This window comes from Salvelinus fontinalis, chromosome 39 (assembly GCF_029448725.1).
Source record: "Salvelinus fontinalis isolate EN_2023a chromosome 39, ASM2944872v1, whole genome shotgun sequence".
Taxonomy (NCBI): Eukaryota; Metazoa; Chordata; class Actinopteri; order Salmoniformes; family Salmonidae; genus Salvelinus; species Salvelinus fontinalis.
Window position 1 is genome coordinate 161,549 of NC_074703.1, and position 22,745 is coordinate 184,293.

The following is a 22,745-nucleotide window of genomic DNA, read 5'->3' on the forward strand; positions in this document are numbered from 1 at the left end:
TCTGAGGCAATTAGAGTGGGAGGCTGGATGCAGCCGAAAGTGCAACTGCTCACTATTCCACCGTGCCAAACATAATGTGACTGACCAGAGTTAATGTCTTTGGAGTTCAATATGAATGTTATTTTAGAATGTATCAAAGATGCTAGAACAATTTGTGGATTCTAATATTGGTGCAGAGGGGAAATCTGATGTGACATTTAATGGGTAACATTTACGAGCCTCTGAATGATCTATACTCAAAGAGGTGGGCAATAACTCTTGTTGCCAGTAAACAAACTCTCTCCCTAAGTAAACTTCATATAATAAGATGAAAGTAATAATAACTTCACAGAGGACATTGAATACGATGCTTCACACAAAGTAATCCTACGGTTTTTATTTTAAACAAAAGGCAATGTCACAACACTGCCTTGGTAAGACAGACAGACACACTTGTGATTACTAAGAAGAATGGGGTATCGACTGTAATGGATTCAGTGACATAGCCTACGATCAGCTCTTTGAGTGACAAACAGAGCTTCTCAGAGAGAGAACAACAGGTTTCAAATCCACATTGTTGTTGAAAGTATGTTGCCATCCACCCTGTTCATGCAGAGAATGCAACATTGCACATCGTACATATTAGTCCTTCAGCAGACACTCTTGTCCAGAGTGACTTACAGTTAGTGCATTCATCTTAAGATAGCTAGGTGGGACAACCACATATCACAGTCATAGTAAGTACACTTTCCCTCAGTAAAGTAGCTATAAGCAAAGACAGAGCTAGAAGGGGGGGTTCAAGAGCAAGTGTTGCTTCAGGAAAGTGTTTTGGGGGGGGTGAGGTTTAGGAGGGGGATTATTTAAAATACTCTTTGAAGAGGCAGGGTTTCAGGTGCTTTGGGAAGATGCTATCTCTCTGAAAGCAGAGATATAGCATAGGCAACCAGGACCAATCAATAGCCAATTGTTCTCCATTCCTAATTTTGCACTGTTTAGATTTACAATACAATAATTGCTAATACATTAAATATGCAATCCCATGTATCTGAAAAACATTCTGTTATTTTTGTGCAAATAAATCAATAATATAAATTATATATTATTTTTATAAACCTACATTTTTCAAAGTAAACCGTCTTGAAATATTGGGCGGGGATTATGTGATACCCGGGACAACTCGAGGGACTGGGAAAGCCTGAGGGCGGGACCCTGGGTATTGGGCTACTCAGTTTACAACTTTTCGCGCGGTGTCACAGGTAGAATGAGCGCCACCCACTCCTGTCCCATCTGTTTCCCTGAGCCACGCAAACTAATTAGAGGGAACCGCAGTGGGTCCGTAGTCGATACATGCAACAACAACGCCTCTGTGATTAAGGTTATTAATAGGGTTTCTTAGTGCGCGACTATGCCACTCAAACACCATGAACAGCAGCAGTCAAACTGAACAGCATGACTCCCAGTCAAGTCCGCGCGGACTGCCCCGCCAAGAAATCTTTAGAGGCGTGGTTGTTGCCCCTTGCCTATTGGCAAAATCAATTGTACGCGTCACAACATCTAGATGCTGATTGGCTCGACTGAGTGAAACACATGAGAGCGCCAGAAAAAAATGCTTTAGCGGGTGTTTTTGGTTGTAGCTATTCCTGTTGAGTAATGCAATTCCAACACAAGTAACTTTAGCGGGACAGGAGAAGCTTTACAGCTGGATATTAGAAGAAAGCCCGCTTATTTAAGAAATGAAAGTTATGTTGATTTGAGTTAAACAACGTACCACCAGTAAGTCTGTGCAATTAGAGATACTGTACGTTGGTATAGACAACTTTATCTTCTTACGTTACGTAGGAAACGCTGAAGAAGGTGAGTAAATAATAATCACTAACGTTAGCTAGCCTAGCTACAGTAAGTTAGATGACAGCCAGCAGGTAAATAGTGTAGCTAGGTATTTATGTATTAAGTAAATAGACATGTTTTATTTATTGATTAACAGTATATATACTTTTTGTCTTGCAACCTGGTAGCTTTTAGCTAACTAAGTGTCACGTTGAATGGATCAGTATTAATACTCAATTTGCCCCAAGAAAATACTTCCCAAGATTGCATCATTTTTTTTGCAAAGTGTTTCCATTGTGTACTATAGCTATAATTTAGCTATTTATTGTGTATTCGTCTTGCCATCAGGACTTTTACAGTATCAGTATTCAGTACTGAACGTGTCAGAATTAGATGTGATAGCTAACAAGCTAGCTGTCTACTAACTAGAGTCATCAGCTAACGTTAGGTTGGCTAAGGTCTTTGCGCCAAAATCTTCTGACCACTGATATCTTATGGCCTTGTAATAGATCGATCTATTTGCTGCATTTGGCTATAGCAAAGTAGTGACTGAAATATGACTGTATGAAACTAAATAATGACCTTTCTGCACAGTTCAGAGACAAATTAATATGATATGGCTAATTGTTTTTCAGATGGAAGTTGAATGTCTAGCTTTGAGAGATCTCATCAGTCCAAAGAAGAGCAAAGCAGACATGGAGGAAGTTGGAGGCAGAAATGATCAGAAGGTATGTTTTGATTCCAAGTCAAATGAACCCTTCAATTCCTTATTATTATTGTTTATTATGAATCCTTATTGAAGAGACACTCAGAAACAATCTTCAGAGTCAACTCCTCTTTTCGTGAATTTGTAGCACCGTTATATGACATGCCTGGAGAGTCTTGAAATAAGATTCTTTCTCACATGAACAAAATCAATCAAATAGATTTATAAAGCCCTTCTTTTTTTTTTTTTTTTACATCAGCTGATGTCACAAAGTGCTGTACAGAAACCCAGCCTAAAACCCCAAACAGCAAGCAATGCAGATGTGGAAGCACGGTGGCTAGGAAAAACTCTAGGCCAGAACCTAGGAAGAAACCTAGAGAGGAACCAGGCTCTGAGGGGTGGCCAGTCCTCTTCTGGCTGTGCCGGGTGGAGATTATAACAGAACGTGGCCAAGATGTCCAAATGTTCATAGATGACCAGCAGGGTCAGATGATAATAATAATCACAGTAGTTGTAGAGGGTGCAACAAGTCAGCACCTCAGGAGTAAATGTCAGTTGGCTTTTCATAGCCAATCATTCAGAGTTAGCGACAGCAGGTGCGATAGAGAGAGAGTCCAAAACAGCAGGTCTGGGACAAGGTAGCACGTCCAGTGAACAGGTCAGGGTTCCATAGCCGCAGGCATAACAGTTGAAAGTGGAGCAGCAGCATGACCAGGTGGACTAGGGACAGCAAGGAGTCATCAGGCCAGGTAGTCCTGAGGCATGGTCCTAGGGCTCAGGACAAACAGACACAAACTATTGCAGCAGAAATACTGGAGGCTGAGACAGGAGGGGTCGGGACCCACTTTGCCAAAGCACAGCCCCCACACCACTTCAGCCTACTACCCTGAGACAAGGCCGAGTATAGCCCACGAAGATCTCCCCCACGGCATGAACCCAAGGGGGGCGCCAACCCGGACAGAAAGATCACGTCAGTGACTCAAGTGACGCACCCTTCCTAGGGATGGCATGGAAGAGCGCCAGTGACTCAGCCCCCGTAATAGGGTTAAAGGCAGAGAATCCCAGTGGAGAGAGAGGAACCGGCCAGGCAGAGACACCAAGGGCGGTTCATCACGCCTTTCCGTTCACCTTCACACCCCTGGGCCAGACTACACTCAATCATAGGACCTACTGAACCTATGAGTCTTCAATAAAGACTTATAGGTCGAGACTGAGTCTGCGTCTCTCACATGGATAGGCAGACCATTCCATAAAAATGTTGCTCTATAGGAGAAAACCTGGCCTCCAGCTGTTTGCTTAGAAATTCTGTTTACAGTAAGGAGGCCTGCTTCTTGTGACCGCAGTGTACGTGTAGGTATGTACGGCAGGACCACAGCGGAAAGATAGGTAGGAGCAAGCCCATGTAATACCTTGTAGGTTAGCAGTAAAACCTTGAAATCAGCCCTAGCCTTAACAGGAAGCCAGTGTAGAGAGGCTAACACTGGAGTAATATGATTTTAAAAATGTGGTTCTAGTCAAGATTCTAGCAGCCGTGTTTAGAACTAACTGAAGTTTATGTAGTGCTTTATCCGGGTAGCCGGAAAGTAGAGCATTGCAGTAGTCTTAATCTAGAAGTGACAATTGTATCCATGCTTTTTTCTGCATCATTTTTGGACAGAAAGTTTCAGATTTTTTTGTAGATGGAAGAAAGCTGTCCTTGAAATATTCTTGATATGTTGGTCAAAAGAGAGATCGGGGTCCAGAGTAACGCTGAGGTCCTTCACAGTTTTATTTGAGACGACTGTACAACCATCAAGATTAATTGTCAGACCCAACAGAAGATCTATTTGTTAATTGGGACCTAGAACAAGCATCTCTGTTTTGTCCAAGTTTTTAAAAGTAAAACATTTGCCACCATCCACTTCCTTATGTCTGAAACACAGGCTTCATGGGAGGGCAATTTTGGTGCTTCAAAATGTTTCATCGAAATGTACAGCTGTGTATTGTCCGCATAGCAGTGAAAGTTAACATTATGTTTCCGAATGACATCACCAAGAGGTAAAATATATAGTGAACCTTGAGGAACACCGAAATTTACAGTTGATTTGTCAGAAGACAAACCATCCACATTAGAGGTCGACCGATTATGATTTTTCAACTCCGATACCGATTATTGGAGGACCAAAAAAAGACGATTCCGATTAATCGGCCGATATATATATGTGTGTAATAATGACGATTACAACAATACTGAATGAACAATGTAGGCCTCATTTAACACAGTAAATTCATCAGGCTTAAGCCATGTTTCAGTCAGGCCAATCACATCAAGATTATGATCAGTGACTATAACTGCCTTGGAAGTGAGGGATCCAACATTAAGTAGCCCTATTTTGAGATATCACAATCTCTTTCAATAATGACAGGAATGGAGGAGGTCTTTATTCCAGTGAGGTTGCTAAGGCGAACACCGCCATGTTTAGTTTTGCCCAACCTAGATCAAGGCACAGACACGGTCTCAATGGGGATAGCTGAGCTGACTACACTAACTGTGCTAGTGGCAGACTGGCTAACAGCCTGCTGGCAGGCCTGCACCCTATCTTATTGTGGAGCTAGTTAGAGTTAGAGCCCTGTCTATGTTAATAGATGAGATGAGAGCACCCCTCCAGCTAGGATGGAGTCCGTCACTCCTCAGCAGGCCAGGCGTGGTCCTGTTTGTTGGTTTGTTGGTGAAAGAGGGCAAATTATCTACACATTCTATCTTTTGGGAGGGACAGAAAACAGTTTTCTATGATTATTATTATTTATTTTTTAAATACCCCTTTTGTTCTCCCAAATTTCGTGGTATCCAATTGGTAGTAGTTAGTCTTGTCTCATCGCTGCAATTCCCGTACAGACACAGGAGAGGCGAAGGTCGAGTGCCATGCGTCCTCCGAAACACAACCCAACCAAGCCGCACTGCTTCTTGACACAATGCACATCCAACCCGGAAGCCAGCCGCACCAATGTGTCGGAGGAAACACCGTGCACCTAGCGACCTGGTTAGCGCGCACTGCGCCCGGCCCGCCACAGGAGTCACTAGTGCGCGATGAGACAAGGATATCCCTGCCGGCCAAACCCTCCCTAACCCGGACGACGCTGTGGCCAATTGTGCGCTGCCCCATGGGCCTCCCGGTCGGCTGCGACAGAGCCTGGGCTCGAACCTGAATCTCTGGTGGCTCAGCTAGTACTGCGATGAAGTGCCTTAGACCACTGCGCCACCCGGGAGGCCAGAAAACACTTTTCAACCAGCGATTGAGTTGTGAGACTCTGCTGTAGAGCTCATCACTCCCCCTAACTGGGAGGGGCCAGAGACAATTACTCGATGCCGACACATCTTTCTAGTTGATTTACACGCTGAAGCTATGTTGCGCTTGGTGACCTCTGACTGTTTCATCCTAACATCGTTGGTGCCAGCGTGGATTACAATATCCCTATACTCTCTACACTCGCCAGTTTTAGCCTTAGCCAGCACCATCTTCAGATTAGTCTTAACGTCGGTAGCCCTGCTCCCTGGTAAACAGTGTATGATTGCTGAAGTCTAATACTACGGAAAATGGAGTTGGCAATGACTGGGGTTTTCAATTTGTCAGAGCTAATGGTGGGAGGCTTCGGCGTCTCAGACCCCGTAACGGGTTGAGGAGAGACCAGAGAAGACTCCGACTCCGACTCGTTGCTTAATGGGGAGAACCGGTTGAGCATTCCTACAGCATTTCCTTCCAGAAGCCATGAGAAAAGTGTCTGGCTGCGGGGACTGTGCGAGAGGATTTATACTACTATCTGTACTTACTGGTGGCACAGATGCTGTTTCATCCTTTCCTACACTGAAATGACCCTTGCCTAACGATTGCGTCTGAAGCTGGGCTTGCAGCACGGCTATCCTCACCAGAAGGCGATCGTTCTCCTGTATATCATGAGTACAGCGACTGCAATTAGAAGGCATCATGTTAATGTTACTACTTAGCTTCGGCTGGTGGAGGTCCTGACGAACCATGTCCAGATAAAGTGTTCGGGGTGGAAAAAGTTGAATGAAAAAAGTCGAGCGAGGGGGGAATATATATTATAAATGGTAATTAAAAAGTAAAAACCGTAGATAGTTATGCTTACGTTATTTATATTAAGTAGATCTACCTACAAATGCACCACATTTCATATCACTCCACCCCACTTAATCAAAGTTCATAACATTGTGCTCCTTCACAGGAGAACAGATGTGTGGAGCGAAGAAGAACCACCCCTCACAAGATGGACACCACGGCCACCATGCTGCTGTACGGCAGTAAGCCTCCCACCCCGGAACACCTCCATAGCACCCCTGTTAAGCCTTCTGAGTGGGGGGCACCTCCTCACGCGGACCCCTGGACCCCCACTGCCAACCTCAGGATGCTCATCAGTGCTGCCAGCCCTGACATCCGCGACAGAGAGATGAAGAAGGTTCTGTTTAGGCCCATTGAGAATGAGAGAGCAGTGGAGGATGTCGAGGTGGATGGCCCGTGCCAGGTACCCTTTGACCACTCACCGACTGCACCCCAAATGGCACACTGTTCCCTTTATAGTGCACCATTTAACCAGGGCCCACAGGGCTGTTATCTTGAATATACAGTGACATTATCATCATACTGTTGGATTGTATTATCATCTGCCAACTAATGGATTTATAGATGCTGAAATCGATTACTTTCTTGACAATGCTTTGTCTCTCTGATCAGTTTGATGTGGTGGACGAGGAGGAGGAAGAGGGGGAAAGGAAGCCCAGCAGGAAGCAGAAGAGCCTGGGCCTGCTGTGCCAGAAGTTCCTGGCCCTGTATCCGGACTATCCAACCTCTGACACCATCAGTATCTCATTGGATGAGGTGTCTACCAGCCTGGGTAAGAGCCAATGAATCCAGAGAGGCAGATTACAGCTACACCTGGGTCATGTTCATCAGGGCAAGCGGTGTAAAATGTTTTGCAAATGTTTCAACAGTCCCTCCCTGTTTCAGTCCGTTAAATAATAAATGCCATTTAGCAGACGCTTTTATCCGAAGCAACTTAGTCATGCGGGCAGACATTATACATATGGGCAGTACCGAGAATCGATCCCTTGTGCTACAAGCATCATGCTCTCCCAACTCAGCTACAAATGACCCGTTGTCTTCCGTTTTATGACTAATGAACACGACCCGGCTCAGGGAGGCTGCCATAATTGGTAACCATAATGAAAGACCATAATGGAAATCGCTCATAAAACGGATATTACATTAGCTATATCATACACTATTGGATTTTGGAAACGGTTGCTATGGATACCTTCACGCAGAGCCCTCGTATCCCACTGTACCTTCCAGAAAAGCACCAATCCATGTCTGAGACTATGAGGAAAGTTAAGATGCAGCCAGAAATGATCTACTGCGTCATTAAATCCTGTTGAGGTACCTTAGTTAGAGCTTTGTTATATAACCAGCTGACATAACAGAACACTGAAATCATGTTGCTGACCCCAGTCTGACCTGTCCCTGGTGTCCGTCTGTCTTTAGGGGTGGAGCGGCGGCGAATCTACGACATCATAAACGTCCTGGAGTCTCTGATGATCGTAGGGCGTGTAGCTAAGAACCAGTACGTGTGGTACGGGCGGCGGCGCCTGGGGTCCACCCTGGCCGAGCTGCAGGGGATGGGCAGGCAGCAGCGCTACCACCTGCACATGGAGCAGGCCGGGGAGGGCGGTCACAGAGAGGGAGCCACCACACACACCCCAGAGGGAGGGGAAGGAGACTCCAGCTGTGGTGAGAGCAGAGTAGGGGAAATGCCCCTAGACGCTGACCTTGGGTTAGTTTTACGTTGTCCTAAAGGGACAATCTGCGATCGCTACATCAGGGGCAGCTGATGGACACAGGGTTGAATTATTATAATTTGGGATGTGTGACTGAAGCTAGAAGTTTGGTGTCAATTATACATGTATGTCAATGGGAGATTTGGAGTGCCTACATGCTCCCTCTGCAACTCAAGTTTGGATTTGTTTGGATGTGCAGGGTGTGTGTTTGACAAAATTATTTTGTCAGATTTTCTGTCTAAATACAGGAAATCTGATTCCTGAATGTTAGGTAAACTGTAACAAGATTAATTAACTTCAGCGGGTGTTTGGAGATTACTAGTTAATATGTGCCACATCAAAAGCTCAGCCATCAAGCTTCGCTCCTGTCGCCTTTCCTCTGCTGTAATCTCCCAGTTGTATTAGTGATCCATCACATTGACGAGGAGCGCTTGGTCATCACACACATTAACACAAAGAATCCCATCAGCCTTGATTAACCCGGGAGGCCGCTGCCCCCTACCCTCGTCTCCATGACGATGAGGAATGCTTTCACTGACTTGGGCTTAAAGGCCCAAATTTATTTAAATGTTTTATTTAACCTTTATTTAACTAGGCAAGTTGGTTAAGAACAAATTATTATTTACAATGACGGCTACCCCGGCCAAACCCTAACCTGGACAACGCTGGGCTGTGTGTTTCAACGTGGCTAATTAGGTAGCTACATGTAGCTAGCTAACAGAATCCAAAGCTACTGTTCCCTAGAGAGGCAGTGGTTGCCATAGATCTGGCGTCCCCTCCTGCAGAACACTAGGCCTGCCACTTCCCGTCATAATGTGTCCCTTTGAGAGGAGGGCAGAGTCACTTTCTCTCACTGAATAAGGAACGTTGTCGTTTGTATTATGGTCCTGTTTGACAAGGCCACCTGTTTGACAGGTAACTCAGGTCTTGAATCAAATTTCCATCGTTCTCTGTAACATGGACAATAAAGTATTATTATAGGAGGAGGGTGTGACATGCTGTAGGTCAGATTCAAACCCATGCTGACACTGGTATGTAACTGCTGTCGGCAGCACTAGACCATACAAGCCACTGCAACGTCCTATTCATTAGTGCACACCATCGCAAAACGTTTTGCAACGGAAAAGCGGAAACAAGTTCAGGTAGTTCCCTCTCTGTTTCTGTCCATTTTCTTCCGTTTGCCACTTAGTGAATAGGACCCCGTATTCCCTTTAACTTTGTCCTGCTTGTCTGTTGCAGCGGCCGCCAGCACCAGGAAAGACAAGTCCCTACGCATCATGAGTCAGAAGTTTGTCATGCTCTTCCTGGTGTCCAGGACCCAGACTGTCACTCTGGACGTGGCCGCCAAAATCCTCATCGAGGAAAGCCAGGACCCCGCCAGCCACAGCAAGTACAAAAGTAAGCATCCTATTACCTACATAGTGCACGACTTTTGACCAGAGCTCATAGGGATCTTGAGGGTTTTGCCGTGCAGTCAAAGAGCCTCTGACACAACATCAAGTCCAGGTACTCCCTGCCTATTTCAGTCAGTTTCTCCCCTTTGTGGCCTAATGGTCACAGCCCAGCCACCAAATAGCTGCAGGTTGAAGTTTCCCCTAGTACAGGTCTAGGATCAACTTCTCCTCTAATAATCCTAACCTTAAACATTAGTGGGGAAGATGCAAAACTGACCCAAGATCAGCGTCTAGGGGCAACGTCACTGTACACCTCAGATACCCCCAGACATCTCTCCCATTGTCCTTTTTACTGGGTTAGGGTTCAAAATGATACATCTGATTTGAATCTGTTTTCAGCTAAGGTGCGGCGGCTGTATGACATCGCCAACGTCCTGACGAGTCTGGGATTGATCAAGAAGGTCCACGTCCGGGAGGAGAGGGGGAGGAAGCCTGCGTTCAAATGGATCGGCCCGGCAGACTTCCACAGCAGCCATGGTAAGATTGAAATGATTTGGGTAGTGAATAATACAGCCAGATGTGGATCCCCAGAGGATAGCACTTAAAAGCATTCATTAAAACACTTCACACAGTGGTCCTCGGTGGTAAAACAAATAACATCACACCCATATTGGTTCGGAAGGGCATCAGCTCAGTACTTCATAGGGAGACCATCTATTAAACAATGTTACAGTGAATGGAAATGGATTCATTATACATTTATAATGGAACTGTCTTCACTTCTACTAAAACTAATCATAAACCTGTCTACTGACCAAGACTAACACGCTCTGGGATGAATTTCCCATAGGCACAGATATAGGATCAGCTTCTTCTCCTATCCTAGCCTTAACTATTAGTGTGGAAAATGTTAAACTGACCCAAGATCAGTGTCACAGAACTCACTGACTACTCTGTTTTTCAACAGAGGACTCGGAAGCTGTGGCGGCCATCGCTCTTCCGGGTGGCAGGAAACAGAAGCTGGCACGCCATGCCTCCTTCAGTGTGGTGCCCACCTCTGTGGCCAGCCAACGCCGTGTCAACTCGGCGCCCAGCAGCCCACGCAGAGAGGTCACGGGTAAGGAGTCAGGACAGAGCTCACATCACAACTGGTTCCCAATGACTCAGTGGGTTAGAGCACATAGCTGTCAACTGTCAACCAACTACTAATCTGTTGATATGCTAGGCTTACAGGTAGGGGTAAGACTTAGGACAAGGTTAGGGTTACAGGTAGGGGTAAGACTTAGGACAAGGTTAGGGTTACAGGTAGGGGTAAGACTTAGGACAAGGTTAGGGTTACAGGTAGGGGTAAGACTTAGGACAAGGTTAGGGTTACAGGTAGGGGTAAGACTTAGGACAAGGTTAGGGTTACAGGTAGGGGTAAGACTTAGGACAATGTTAGGGTTACAGGTAGGGGTAAGACTTAGGACAATGTTAGGGTTACAGGTAGGGGTAAGACTTAGGACAATGTTAGGGTTACAGGTAGGGGTAAGACTTAGGACAAGGTTAGGGCAAGCAGCTAGTTAGTTGAACATCTACCAACCATCTATTTGGGACCATTCAAATCAAGTAATACCTGTAAATGGGATTAACTCACGTCTCCCTCGGTTCTGTCCAGGTCTGCTTCCCCAGTCAGTGAACTATTCCAGAAGGTGTGTGAGCAGCAGCGCGGTGTGCCGGCTGCAGTTTGGAACCACTGTTACAGGGTAAGTAGAACACACACGGAAGGAGGCTCCCTCACACACACACCAAACATCCCAGGCTCCTGTTCCTAATCACGCCATCACTTTTCATACGCCATGCAGTGGTACTAACCTTAGATTTACTGCAAACAATCTACAACTTCTGTATTGCATTTCATGATCTATTACACTGCCTGTTGCCAAGGACTAGCTTGTTGGTTGAATGTAATGACACATCAGGTCCACTGGTATACAACAGGGCTGCCATGGCAATAAAATATATGTATGTGTCCCAAATGGCACCCTATATAGTGCACTACTTTTGACCAGAGCCCTATGTGCCCTGGTCAAAAGTAGTGCACTATATAGTGAATAAGGGGCCATTTGAGACACTACCTATGTGGTGATTTAGTTGCAACTCAGGAACAGGAAACTGGGCCCTTAGAGGAAGTGATGCGTGCAAATGACCAGCTCCAGAGGCTCCGGCTTGGAGTTTTTAATAGGCCCGGCTGAAACTCTCTGCAAACTGTTATTGGTCCACGTCTCACAGTTCATTTAATTTATAAAAGGTGGTTTTCGTAATGGTTTGCTTTGAGTTTTTACTCTTACCCTGGTGTTTGTTTAGGCTGGGTTTGACATGTTTTACATGAGTTGGCTGCAGTGTCTCCTGGTCCTCTCGGTTTCTGACCATTTCTACTAGGGATGTGGTGGCTACTTCACTGGTGGCCAAGCCACAGCCATCTCAAGGCTGTTGCTGCTCTAAGTGTTTTTGGAGTGGGGATGGAGGAGTAAAGGTCGCTGGTTCCAAACTGCTGAGAGGGAGTGTTTTTGGAGTGGGGATGGAGGAGTAAAGGTCGCTGGTTCCAAACTGCTGAGAGGGAGTGTTTTTGGAGTGGGGATGGAGGAGTAAAGGTCGCTGGTTCCAAACTGCTGAGAGGGAGTGTTTTTGGAGTGGGGATGGAGGAGTAAAGGTCGCTGGTTCCAAACTGCTGAGAGGGAGTGTTTTTGGAGTGGGGATGGAGGAGTAAAGGTCGCTGGTTCCAAACTGCTGAGAGGGAGTGTTTTTGGAGTGGGGATGGAGGAGTAAAGGTCGCTGGTTCCAAACTGCTGAGAGGGAGTGTTTTTGGAGTGGGGATGGAGGAGTAAAGGTCGCTGGTTCCAAACTGCTGAGAGAGAGTGTTTTTGTTGTATTTTTCCCAGTTGAAATCTGGTCTGGCTAATGAACCGTCACCACATTGTTCTGTTGTTCTGGCAAAAATAACAGTTAAGGATTTTACTACTATATGTTTCTACATTCTAATGTCCCATCTTTTTTTATCAACAGTATAATGCAGGGGTGTGAAACTCAGTTCCTAGAAGACCATGTCTGATTAAGACCTAGAGAGTTCCTAATTAATATCATTCATTGGAGTGAAAACCCGCAGACACTCGGCCCTCCAGGAAATGAATTTGACAGCCCTGCTACAGAGCATTTGCTTGGAGAGAATGACAGAAACATATGTCTAAGTTGGTTCCTCTGTGTCTTTGCAGTGTCTCCCACCCCAGCGGCGGACTTCAGAGCCCCACCCACAGTGACGGCAACTCCCTGCTCTGCTCCCCGGGTCTAGCCCCCCTGGCCGTGCCCGTCCACCCAGAGGGTTCATACGTGGGACCCCTGTCCCCACAACCCCCATTTCCCCCCCATCCCCACCACATGGCGTATCTACCCAGCATGTCCCAGGCCTCGGTGGTCATGCTGTACGGAGGTCCGGCGGCGCAGGATGGGCTTGACTGCTTTACCACGGAAGTTCAAAGGTCACCGGGGTCAGGGTCCAGAGAGAGCATCCTGGGGAAGAGGAAGCAGGATGAAGGAGTGGAGGAGAAGAGGGAGTCGCCTGAGACGGAGCTATCTGATAGGGTGAGTTTGTGGAGAAAAGTGAAATCCACAGATGTACTGTGGATCTCTGATTGACCATAAGCCTGACACGCTTCAGGTAGTCGTTGTCCATATTTCCACACTGTACCTAGGATCAACTCTGACCTTAGATCACTGTAGATCATCCTCCTCCTGCTAGACCAATCACAGTAATGTATGATCCATATTTAAAGGGGAAGTTCAGTGTTTTACTACTTAACGATAGAGGGTTCCTCACCCTGAAAGTTGTGAAAAACTAAACTTACCCTTTTAAATTAGAAGCGTGTTGATTTGACAACCGACAAGACAGGTCAGGGAGAGCGACGCTTCATACTGTAACGTCTCGTGCCTAGATTCAATCAGATCAAGCGTTAACCGGTGATAGCTGACACCCTCATAGCTGAAGTGTCGGAGGTGGAACTGCATTGGCGCTGTCAAATCGGTCTTGATCATTGTCACGAAGCCACACCATCCCACTCACGTGGAAGTTCAGAAGGAGAACGTGTAGGCTACATAGAAATAATGAGGAGTTCTATCAGCGTTCAATCTTGTAAACGAGGCTGCATGGGATTCTCATAATGCGACTCTGTGCAGCCAATGGCAATGTCCGCTTTAGGTATAATGACGTGAGCTGCTTGTGGATTTGACAGCTCTAACGTAGTTCCACCTCTTACACCGCCAAAACAATCTCTATGCCAATGTCACATAAAGCAGATCTGATCAGTCAGACCAGTGAGTTACCAAATGGTTTGTTTACGTACGGGAATGTTTTCTCCAAGGAGGGAGTTTCATTTTCCTCCACGGCTGTGTCCCAAATGACACCCTGTTCCCTATGGGCCCTGGCCAAAAGTAGTGCACTATATAGGGAATAGGGTGCCATTTGAGAGGCAGACCATGATTTTGTGAGGTTTATTACATGTGAAGGTGAAAGACATAACTCGGAATGTGCTGTTTATGTTCAGCGATCTCTTCATAATGAAAAGAGGTTTCCTCAAGTTTCTTAGCAACATTATACTGATTGATTAGAGAATCGAGAGCTTCTGATGATGATATGAAGACATTGAAGTAGTAGAGGACAACATTATTTCAGTATATTTCATCATCATACATTCTGTGGTTTAATTCAGAAAATGCAGAAAATCTTGTTAATGATTCCCGAAAGCGAAGCATTAAATTAAAATATGAATCACTGCCTGCTCACTGACAAGGATAAAAGTATTCTAAGTTGTAATTAAACACAGTCAATATCATTTTGGTGAGGCATGTGATATTTGTAATTGTACCAAACCCCAGACTATTAATCTCAGCCTCTCACTTCCATTCAAATTGAGGAGCTAGAGAAGTCATGGTGTGTGTGCTCAAATCCACACAGTATTTCTTACCTACCAGTAGTCTAGTACATTCACCTGAAGCAGTCACAAAATCCTCTGCAGAGTAAGCATAGCAGTTCACATTACGTTTGCTTGAAAAATTAGCAAAACAGAGTTATCATTTTTGTAGATGAGTCATGCAATTTCATGGCTCGTTATTTGAGAGGGAAATGTGATCAAAGCTCATCGTAAATTAATTATGGGATGCACCAGGGAGCGCTGCAGCATTGGGCTGTGGGAGGGTCACATTAAAAACTGAAGAACAGGAGCTGATCGTGGACTACAGGAAAAGGCAGGCCGAAAAGGCAGGCCGAACAGGCCCCCAATTACTGAAGTGTAGTGGGTCGAGAGTTTCAAGGGCCTTGGTGTCCACATCACCAACAAACTATCACGGTCCAAACACACCAAGACAGTCGTGAAGAGGGCACGACAACACCTTTTCCCCCTCAGCAGACTGAAAAGATTTAGCATGGGTCCCTAGATCCTCAAAAAGTTCTACAGCTGCACCATCGAGGGCATCCTGACCGGTTGCATCACTGCCTAGTATGGCAACTGCTCAGCATCTGACCGTAAGGTGCTAGAGGGTAGTGCGTACATCACAGGGGCCAAGCTTCCTGCCATCCAGGACCTGTATACTAGGCGGTGTCAGAGGAAGGCCCAAAAAATTGTCAGACTCCAGTCACCCAAGTTATAGACTGTTTTCTCTGCTACCGCACGGCAAGCGGTACCGGAGCGCCAAGTCTTGGACCAAAAGGCTCCTTAACAGCTTCTACCCCCAAGCCATAAGACTGCTGAACAATTCATCAAATGGCCACCGGACTATTTACATTGACCCCCTCCTCCCTTTTGTACGCTGCTGCTGCTCGCTGTTTATCTATGCATAGTCACTTCACCCCTACCTACATGTACAAATGACCTCTAACCTGTACCCCTGGACATTGACTCGGTACAGGTATATAGCCTCGTTATTGTTATTTTGTTACTTTTTGTTATTTTTTACTTTAGTTTCTTTGGTAAATATTTTCTTAACTCTTCTTGAACTGCACTGTTGGTTAAGGGCTTGTAAGTCAGCATTTCACGGTAAGGTCTACACTTGTTGTACTCGGGGGCATGTGACAAATAAAGTTTGATTTGATCTTCCTTTTCACACGCATCAGGCTCCGGGGAGGAAGTTTCCCTACACTCTTAGAATGCAAAGGTGCCATCTAGAACCTTATAGGGTTCTTCGGGCTATACCCGTACAGCGGGTTCTAATTGGAACCAAAAGGGTTCTCCTATGGGGACAGCTGAAGAACCCTTTTGGGACCCTTTTTTCTAAGAGTGTAGGTACATTTCTAGGATCAGCTTCCCCTCCCTCAATCCTAACCTTAGTTATTAGTGGGGGAAATACAACACTGACCCAAGATCAGCGTCTAGAAGCAACTTCACCCTCCTCCTCTCATGTCTCTTGTTTTTCTTTTCCTAGAGGAGGAGTGTGGAGGGAAACAGCTGTCAGATGACCACCAGCCCAAGGACCAGCTCCCTGGGGCACCCAGGGGGGCTCGTCAGGGAAGAGGCCCCATTGAGAGTCCTCAGAGACGGGGAGGTGGGCAGACAGAGCCCCCACAACAACCTGGTCCAGCCTTCACACTACCTCTATGTGCCTAACTCTGCAGGTATGCTATGTTAAAAACAACTCTGTGCCAGTCAGTCAGTGTTGCAGTGTTGCTCAGTTAAAGTCTCTTATCCACACTAGCATCATTTCTTTTGTATGCGTGTCTGAAACCTGACCTTAGACTCTGTGCCAGGATGGATATTGGACTGTACAGGACTTGTTGTAAGGTCTTCTTAGGAGCCGTGTCCTTAACGTAGTGACCTCAGTCCCATGTCTTTCAAGGATAAAAGCATTGTGAGTGATGATCACACCTATTTTTCTAGATGTTGTTGTGATTGTTGGCGACACCTCGTCTCCTGTTGGTTGAAGCGATGTCCACTCCCCCTCAGGGTTCCGTTGGGCGCTGGTCTAAAGTAGTGCACTAAATAGGGAATAGGGTGCCATTTTTCACAGATGACTCGTCCTCACTCACCCCTTTCCCCTCCAGGTCTCAACAGTCTCAACTTCCTCCTCTCTGCTGGTCAGACGACAGGCGGCCTGACTCTACCTGCTGGCACCCTGCCCTATGTCCTCGTGTCCTCCTCCACCCTCTCCCCCTACCCACTCATGGCCAACAGGGGCGATGCCAATCTCAATTTCAACATGTCTGCCATGATGTCCCCCGCCTGCTTCGTGGTGGGATCCGCCGGGCCCTACGCAGTGGCCGGAGCCCCGGAGTTCAATGGGGTGGCAGTGGCGCCGGCCCTCTCCAGTCCAGAGCAGCACAGGCTGTTCGGGTCGGCACCCATACCTCCACATTCTCCCTTGGAGTCCAGGCCGCCTCTGACCTTCATCCAGACAGAGACACAGGTGAGACAAGCAGGAAGACAGGAAGACAGGCAGGCAGGAAGACAGGCAGGCAGGAAGACGGGCAGACAGACGGGCAGGCAGACAGACGGGCAGGCAGGCAGACGGGCGGGCAGGCAGACGGACGGGCAGGCAGACGGGCAGGCAGGCAGGCGGACGGGCAGGCAGGCAGGCGGACGGGCAGGCAGGCAGGCGGACGGGCAGGCAAGCGGACGGGCAGGAAGACGGGCGGGCAGGAAGACGGGCGGGCAGGAAGACGGGCGGGCGGACGGGCGGGCGGGCGGACAGACGGGCAGACGGACAGACGGGCGGGCAGACAGACGGGCGGGCAGACAGGCGGACGGGCAGACAGGCGGACGGGCGGGCAGGCGGACAGGCGGACGGGCAGGCAGGCAGACGGGCAGGCAGGCAGGCAGACGGGCAGGCGGACGGGCAGGCAGACGGACGGGCGGACGGGCAGGCAGACGGACGGACGGGCAGACAGACGGGCAGGCAGACAGACAGACGGGCAGGCAGGCAGACAGACGGGCAGACAGACGGGCAGGCAGACAGACGGGCAGGCAGGCAGACGGGCAGGCAGGCAGACAGACGGGCAGGCAGACAGACAGACGGGCAGAAAGGGAAGGCAGACGGACAGAAAGGGCAGGCAGACGGACAGAAAGGGCAGGCAGACGGACAGAAAGGGCAGGCAGACGGACAGAAAGGGCAGGCAGACGGACAGAAAGGGCAGGCAGACAGAAAGGGCAGGCAGACAGAAAGGGCAGGCAGACAGACAGACAGACAGACAGTGCCACCACTTCACATGGATCAGATTATATTTGGAAAGCCGTTAAATCCAGTCACATGATGTATGACCTTTTGTGTAGCAGACAAACACTGGAAATGCCACCGTCAAACTCCGTTTATCATGTTTAACTACTCCACAGCAGTTCAGCTTTCGTCTGCTTTAAAAAGATTATCCCCGGATAGGAAAATAGCTTTTTTCACCTCAGCAGAGTTCATGAATCTTTTGGTCATTAAAAGACAAACTCCCCAATATCGCTCTGATGACGTCACTCTGCCTTGAAGACACTTCTCAGACTCCGGTTGCATCCCAAATTGGACTCTATTCCCTATAGCTATAACTCACTACTTTTGACCCGAGCCCATAGGACGTTTGTCTAAAGTAGTGCATTATGTAGGGAATAGGGTACCATTTCGGACACAGACTCCCTCGTTAGACTTTCAGCGCCAAATGAAGGGACATTATTAATGATTGGACGAGCCAACGTGTACATCCGTAACAAATGAATCAGCCATGTACACGGTCTCCCATTCCTGCTATGCACTCCCTCTCCTAACATTAATGGAATGAAGACTGTATACAAGTGGTCCGTTTCCAAATGGAGGTTGTTCTCCTGCTCTGCTTAGAAATGCATAGCTATGTTTCACAGTGGCCACGTTCAAGCTGAAATGTTTCCTTCACTGGAAAACATTGTGTTTCTTAGAATTGAGTTGAGTGGTATTTTATAAGGCTGGTATTTGGAAGAGGGGGTGAGGGGTAGATGGAATACTGTCACAGTGATACTCTACTGCCAGAGTTGATTATTCATCTGGAGTGAGATGCTCGGCAGATGCAGTGTTCCTTAAACTGTGTGGTTTCAGGGCCTCACTCTCTTGTCTCTCCTCCACAGACACCACAGACTCCCAAGGAGGCGGCAGCTGGCGGTGGCTCCAAGGCCTTCTTCCAGACGCCGGGGACCCTGGGAACGGCCACCACAACCCCCGTGGCCCGCCGACGAGGCTCCGCCCAGAGGAGGCTGGACATCGGCCAACCACTGACCAATTAGAAGTCTGGGGACCTTTTAGAGTGGGCGTGGCTGTTAGTTATAACCTGAAAGGCTGCCTAGTGGCCCGAGAGGAATGGACAAATGTTTCTCTCCGGCTAAACGTGCTCTGACTGCGCTGGCTCTGGCTTTACTCCCCACTGACTCTCAGGGTTTCTTCTGTATGACCTGTTGGTTTCATACCACTGGTGCTTCGCCTTATTACTAGTGAATGAATGCTAGTCTATACGATTCCTCCTTTAAGTGCCTCATCATGTAGGGCGAAGTTGCCCCTAGACTCTGATTTTGGGCCAGTTTGCATTTTCCCCACTAATGGTTAAGGTTAGGATTGGGGGAAGGGAAGCTGATCCTAGGGGAAACTTCACCCTTGACTTCCTCATGATTGGACTGTGGGACACCGATAACTATCAGAGGACTCCAGGAAGCAGTGTTGTCTTTTGTTTTAGTGCCCTCCTGTGGTGGGAGTTAGGTACCTCTCATATTTATTTTTCTAGTGTATCTTCCATAGAAAGATTGAGCTACCTTGGTAATCGCTCCACCCATTACTTTATTATATCTCAACGTTATTTATATATTAACTAATATATCTGTTGACTATTGGGACTGTTGAGTAGCAATTCTGATGATGTTACTCTACTTTTAGCACTAAGTATTTAAGAATATACGTCTGATTTGAGAGTTTCGCTGGCTCCGTAGGGATTGGGTAAAAACGGTATCTGATTTGAGAGTGTCGCTGGCTCCGTAGGGATTGGGTAAAAACGGTATCTGATTTTGAGAGTGTCGCTGGCTCCGTAGGGATTGGGTAAAAACGGTATCTGATTTTGAGAGTTTCGCTGGCTCCGTAGGGATTGGGTAAAAACGGTATCTGATTTTGAGAGTGACGCTGGCTCCGTAGGGATTGGGTAAAAACGGTATCCGTAGGAAAAGGGAAAACAGTTGATCATAGGTGAATGATATCTGTGGGAGCGGAAAGGTTTCCCATGAAGACACATTTCAGAAGCTGGTGTTGGTAATAAGTCATGATGTAGAAGAGATATCGATACGCTTCTCGGTTGCACTTCTAGCGTGTTACTGACCTGGCTCCAAGAGAGGTTTAAAAACCACTGCTTTTCACTGTGCAAATTAGGTCTTAACTTAACTCAAACTATATTTTGCTATGTGTTTCATTAGTCCATTGTTGATATAGTCCAAAAATGTTTTGGGTGGAGTTTTCCTAAGCAGTCACAGCAACACATTGGTGAGCGTAAGGCCTACAAAATGGCTGCCAAGGTTTTTGGTACAAAGACTGGCATCTTGGCCACTCCAAAGGGTTATGTATTTTTACAACACTAATGTGGTTTACAGGTTTCCAATTGTTGGGCTTTAAGAATGATCCCAAATACCAGCATCGCTCTCTGTCAATGTGTATGTGCTTACGCCACCGCATGCAAGGTGAAAACTAAATGTGAAATGATTTGATGATGTTACAAGATACTTGAATTACTTAGTTATCCAGCGGTATACACTGGAGACTAGAGAGAAATATCAAAGTACTGTATTTAATGCATTAAATGACGTGCATTAGAGTTTGGCCTCTGGAATATTTTGGGGGGGAGTAATTGAGGAAAAGTTACATTACACCAAAGGGTGCTGATCATCTACTTGAACTGTAGAACACAGGAGGTTGGTGGCACCTTAATTGGGGAGGACGGGCTCATGCTAATGACTGGAGCGGTATCAAATACAGCACACATGGCTTACATGTGTTTGATGCCATTCCATTTGCTCCGTTCAGGCCGTTATTATGAGCCGTCCCCGTCAGCGGCCTCCACTGCTGTAGATGTGTTGTTCATGTACACAAATCTTTCTTTTTTTTTTTACCAGTAATTATTTTTGTATATTGTATTCATATGTTTTTAATTATTACTTCAAAACCTTGAAATGTTTAATTTAATGCTGCTTCTTATCATAAAATAATAATTGCACTGCTAGTTTCTGTAGTTATCTGTCCGCTGCTTTGTAGGAAACCTTTTCTAACATTACAACACATAGTTATTTTCACAGTGCTTACTACTAGCTGTGTGTATGTTATGGGACAAACAGTTTCTTTCTCTAGACATCCACAACCTTTGTAATAAAAAAGTGAAAATGTCCAGCTGCGTTTCGTGTTGTCTTCATAGAAATGCAAGTGATATGAGCAACTCATTGTATTTCTCACAAATAGATTTCGCACAGGTAAATCTAGTGTTGTATATCTAGCTCAGCAATGACACTTCGTTTTGTCAAATTACAACATATTTAGCCACAGGAAGTTGTACTACACAATGTAGTGAATAAGGCACTGGCCCTTGGCTGCCATTGAAGGAACTGACCAATAGATGGCAGTAGATCACTCATAAAGAAACAGCATGCCACCATATATAAAGGCCCTGAATGAATACTTGCATCCTTCCTTCTTCCTGTGAAGAATTCACTAGTCTGACATGGACATGCCTGGATTGGTCATCTATCAGATCACGTTAATTATTCTAACAGTACTCAAACAGGGCCAACGACCTCTCTAAATCCAATCAAAGCTGTCCTAATAATAGAGGTCAGAGGTCAGGCAAACACATCCTGTCAGTGTGACTGCAGACCAATCTGGTATTTTATTACAGGTGTAATAAACCTGGTGGGTTGCTGCCCATAGGATCGGTTCGGGCTTAGGCCTTGTATGTATTTACGACATCATAAACATCTATAGATTAATCAAAGGCATAGGCTGGTAGTGGCCAGGCATTAAAAAATAAATATTCTAGTTCTATGGTGATGTAATGTGATTCTAGTTCTATGGTGATGTAATGTGATCCTAGTTCTATGGTGATGTAATGTGATTCTAGTTCTATGGTAATGTGATTCTAGTTCTATGGTGATGTAATGTGATTCTAATTCTATGGTGATGTAATATGATTCTAGTTCTATGATGATGTAATGTGATTATAGTTCTATGGTTATGTAATGTGATTCTAGTTCTATGGTGATGTAATGTGATTCTAGTTCTTTGGTGATGTAATGTGATTCTAGTTCTATGGTGATGTAATGTGATTCTAGTTCTATGGTGATGTAATGTGATTCTAGTTCTACGGTGATGTAATGTGATTAGTTCTACGGTGATGTAATGTGATTCTAGTTCTATGGTGATGTAATGTGATTCGAGTTCTATGGTGATGTAATGTGATTCTAGTTCTATGGTGATGTAATATGATTCTAGTTCTATGATGATGTAATGTGATTCTAGTTCTATGGTGATGTAATGTGATTCTAGTTCTATGGTGATGTAATGTGATTCTAGTTCTATGGTGATGTAATGTGATTCTAGTTCTATGGTGATGTAATGTGATTCTAGTTCTATGGTGATGTAATGTGATTCTAGTTCTACGGTGATGTAATGTGATTCTAGTTCTACGGTGATGTAATGTGATTCTAGTTCTACGGTGATGTAATGTGATTCTAGTTCTATGGTGATGTAATGTGATTCTAGTTCTATGGTGATGTAATGTGATTCTAGTTCTATGGTGATGTAATGTGATTCTAGTTCTATGGTGATGCAATGTGATTCTAGTTCTATGGTGATGTAATGTGATTCTAGTTCTATGGTGTGGGCTGCTAGCGGCTGCAGGTGTTACTGGTGATAACAGGTGTTTCCTCATCAAAGCAGCTCCTGCAGCTGAACACCACTTAGGCTCCCCAACATCACCTTTTGTTAACATCATAGAGACTTTAAACAAGCAGGATTCCCTGTG

The 22,745-nt window shown here is 46.1% G+C and overlaps 1 protein-coding gene across 1 annotated transcript; it reads left to right on the top strand.

Annotated features, from left to right (window-relative positions):
- Positions 1-1,589: 1,589 nt before the first annotated feature.
- LOC129838516 (transcription factor E2F7-like) lies at positions 1,590-21,105 on the top strand. The gene is made up of 13 exons (XM_055905550.1): positions 1,590-1,833; positions 2,442-2,534; positions 6,734-7,030; positions 7,240-7,399; positions 8,047-8,292; positions 9,579-9,737; positions 10,133-10,270; positions 10,701-10,850; positions 11,391-11,478; positions 12,985-13,351; positions 16,184-16,373; positions 16,800-17,161; positions 18,832-21,105. The coding sequence occupies exons 2-13, from the start codon at positions 2,442-2,444 to the stop codon at positions 18,985-18,987; spliced, it is 2,406 nt and encodes an 801-aa protein (XP_055761525.1). The 5' UTR covers positions 1,590-1,833; the 3' UTR covers positions 18,988-21,105.
- Positions 21,106-22,745: the final 1,640 nt, after the last annotated feature.

Bases quoted from the DNA above. Each gene is read 5' to 3' on its own strand.
- LOC129838516 (XM_055905550.1), top strand. From the start codon at position 2,442: ATGGAAGTTGAATGTCTAGCTTTGAGAGATCTCATCAGTCCAAAGAAG. The intron at 7,400-8,046 runs GTAAGAGCCAAT...GTCTGTCTTTAG, and splicing joins TGAGGTGTCTACCAGCCTGG to GGGTGGAGCGGCGGCGAATC. The intron at 16,374-16,799 runs GTATGCTATGTT...TTTCCCCTCCAG, and splicing joins CTATGTGCCTAACTCTGCAG to GTCTCAACAGTCTCAACTTC.